This window comes from Orycteropus afer, unplaced genomic scaffold (genome assembly GCF_000298275.1).
Source record: "Orycteropus afer afer isolate SDZICR_OR568_19922 unplaced genomic scaffold, OryAfe1.0 scaffold00231, whole genome shotgun sequence".
In the NCBI taxonomy this organism is placed as follows: domain Eukaryota; kingdom Metazoa; phylum Chordata; class Mammalia; order Tubulidentata; family Orycteropodidae; genus Orycteropus; species Orycteropus afer.
This window is the reverse complement of record NW_006921818.1, coordinates 3,353,934-3,356,142: the sequence shown is the minus strand read 5'-3', so window position 1 is coordinate 3,356,142 and position 2,209 is coordinate 3,353,934. Positions and strand designations below refer to the sequence as shown.

The following is a 2,209-nucleotide window of genomic DNA, read 5'->3' as shown; positions in this document are numbered from 1 at the left end:
ATCACGATCATTTATTTAATAAATATTTTTAAATTTTATTAAATAATAAATAATGAGTGCATTATTTAATAATAAGGAATAGTTTAGAAATATGCTAGCTGCTTCTCAGACAAAACAGTATTTCTCCTACTTTCCCTCCTATACTGAATTTAAAATATTAAGTTTTAGTAAAATTTCAAAAAAATAATTTTCATAATAAAATTCTGAATCTAAACAAAGAACTTTTATTCACGAATGATTAAAATTCATTCTGCATTAATATAAACTCATTTTAATTTTCCCCTATAGAAACCAATTGCTTTTTTCCTACCAGAAAAAAATTCAAGACCAAAACAAACAAATAAAAAATCAACAACAGATAAATAAAGATTAATATTTACTGGCCATTTCTGTCAAAATAACATGGAAATAGTGCTTATCTTCATTATTAATCAAACGATCATGGAAGACTCTTTGACATTCATGGCAAAAGAGTCTAAATATCTGTATTTCTTCTCTTACTGTTCCTGGATCACACTGGAGGATACCTGCATTTTGAGAAAAGAAAAAGAAAAATTCTACCTTGTGGAATATCTAGTAATAGTTTAAAAGTTACTGATTAGGAAACCTCTAAGTCCAAATTTAACCCATACTACCAAAAATGGATGCTTATAGAAGTATACATACATTTTAGATAACTTCTGAGCCTTTCTCTCTCTATCTCTCTCTCTATATGTATCTAATGAAGGTGATAAAACTTTTTTAAACCAAAATTGGGGCACATTATCTGACAAAAACATTTTTTCTTGTTTCATGGTATTTTTTTAACTGAACACATTAAGTTGTCAGACTAAGCCATTAGGGAAATGCAAATTAAAACCACAATTAGATATAACTTCACACCCACTAATATGTCTACTATGAAAAAATAAAAGGAAAATAACAAATATTGGCAAGGCTGTGGAGAAATTAGAACACTTGTACATTATTAGTGAGGATGTAAAATGGTGTAGTCACTATGGAGAACAGTTGGGCAGGTCCTTAAAAAGTTAAACAGAGAATTACCATATGACTCAGCAATTCCACTCCTGGGGATGTACCCAAAAGATCTGAAAGCAGCTACTCAGACTCATGTACACCAATATTCACTACAGCATTATTCATAATAGTCAAGAGATGGAAAAACCCAAGTGATTATCAACAAATAAACAAAATATAGTATACACATTCAACCATAAAGAGAAATGAAGTCCTCACACATGTCACAACATGGATGGATCTTGAAAAGATCATGCTGAAGTAAGTCAGACACAAAAGGACTAATATTATAGGATCTGGGTGGCAATGAGTTGCATCTGACTCGACAGCAGTGAGTTTTTTTTTTTTTTTTTTTTTTTTCTTTTGACTTATATGATATATCTAGAATAGGTAAGTCTATTGAGATAAAAAGTGGGTACCAGGCACTGAGAGGAGGAGGGAATGGGGAGGTAGGGGGAGAAAATACATGTATGTATATTTAATATATATTCATCTAGTAACCTTTTCTCCCCCTGACATTTATACTGTTTTCAAATCACTGATTCCCTCTCTCATTTTTCCCCAATGTTCAGTTAAACAAATGCCCCTGTTCCTTCCAGCTCTTCTTCAAATTATTTAAGTACTAAAAAAAAAAAAAAATAATATAACATTTGTAATCGCAAACTCAGTTCCAATAATTTCAAGTTGCAACTAAAGCAATGATGTACAGCCAGTACCTGGACACGTTCATTCTCCATGTTGAGCCCTTACATTGGGCTTTCACACTATGCAGACAGGACAGAGGAAATATCTCATGTATCCACATGTACACATAGCAGACTGCATGTACCATACAGCCTACTAGGTGCTGCTCATGCTGCTGTGGTGTAAGAGGGTATTTCTACAGATACTACTGCTACACATTTTTGCAGCTCACATTTGTATGTATGAGTATGTGTTACTTCTATGTGTTTGAAATGATTAAAGTTTTATATTTTTTCAGCCAACATAAGTTGAAATGAAATTTCCAAAATATTTTAATGTTATATGGTGTGTTGGATTGGGTTCTCTAGAGAAACACAAAAACCAGCAAAGTATATATATATATATATATATATATATATATATTTATAGAGAGAGAAAGAGAGAGAGAGAGAAATTTATCTTAGATAAATGGCTCACAAGCGTGTAGAAGCCGACAAGTTCAAGCTGA

At 31.7% G+C, this 2,209-nt stretch overlaps 1 protein-coding gene across 1 annotated transcript in view; it reads right to left on the bottom strand.

Annotated features, from left to right (window-relative positions):
- The window catches only part of DNAH6 (dynein axonemal heavy chain 6), a 447,135-nt gene that overhangs the window by 199,463 nt on the left and 245,463 nt on the right, over window positions 1–2,209 (bottom strand). Inside the window, exon 41 of the mRNA XM_007948902.2 lies at window positions 381–527. Within this exon, the coding sequence (XP_007947093.1) occupies window positions 381–527 (147 nt within the window). The remainder of the gene's footprint in view (window positions 1–380; window positions 528–2,209) is intronic.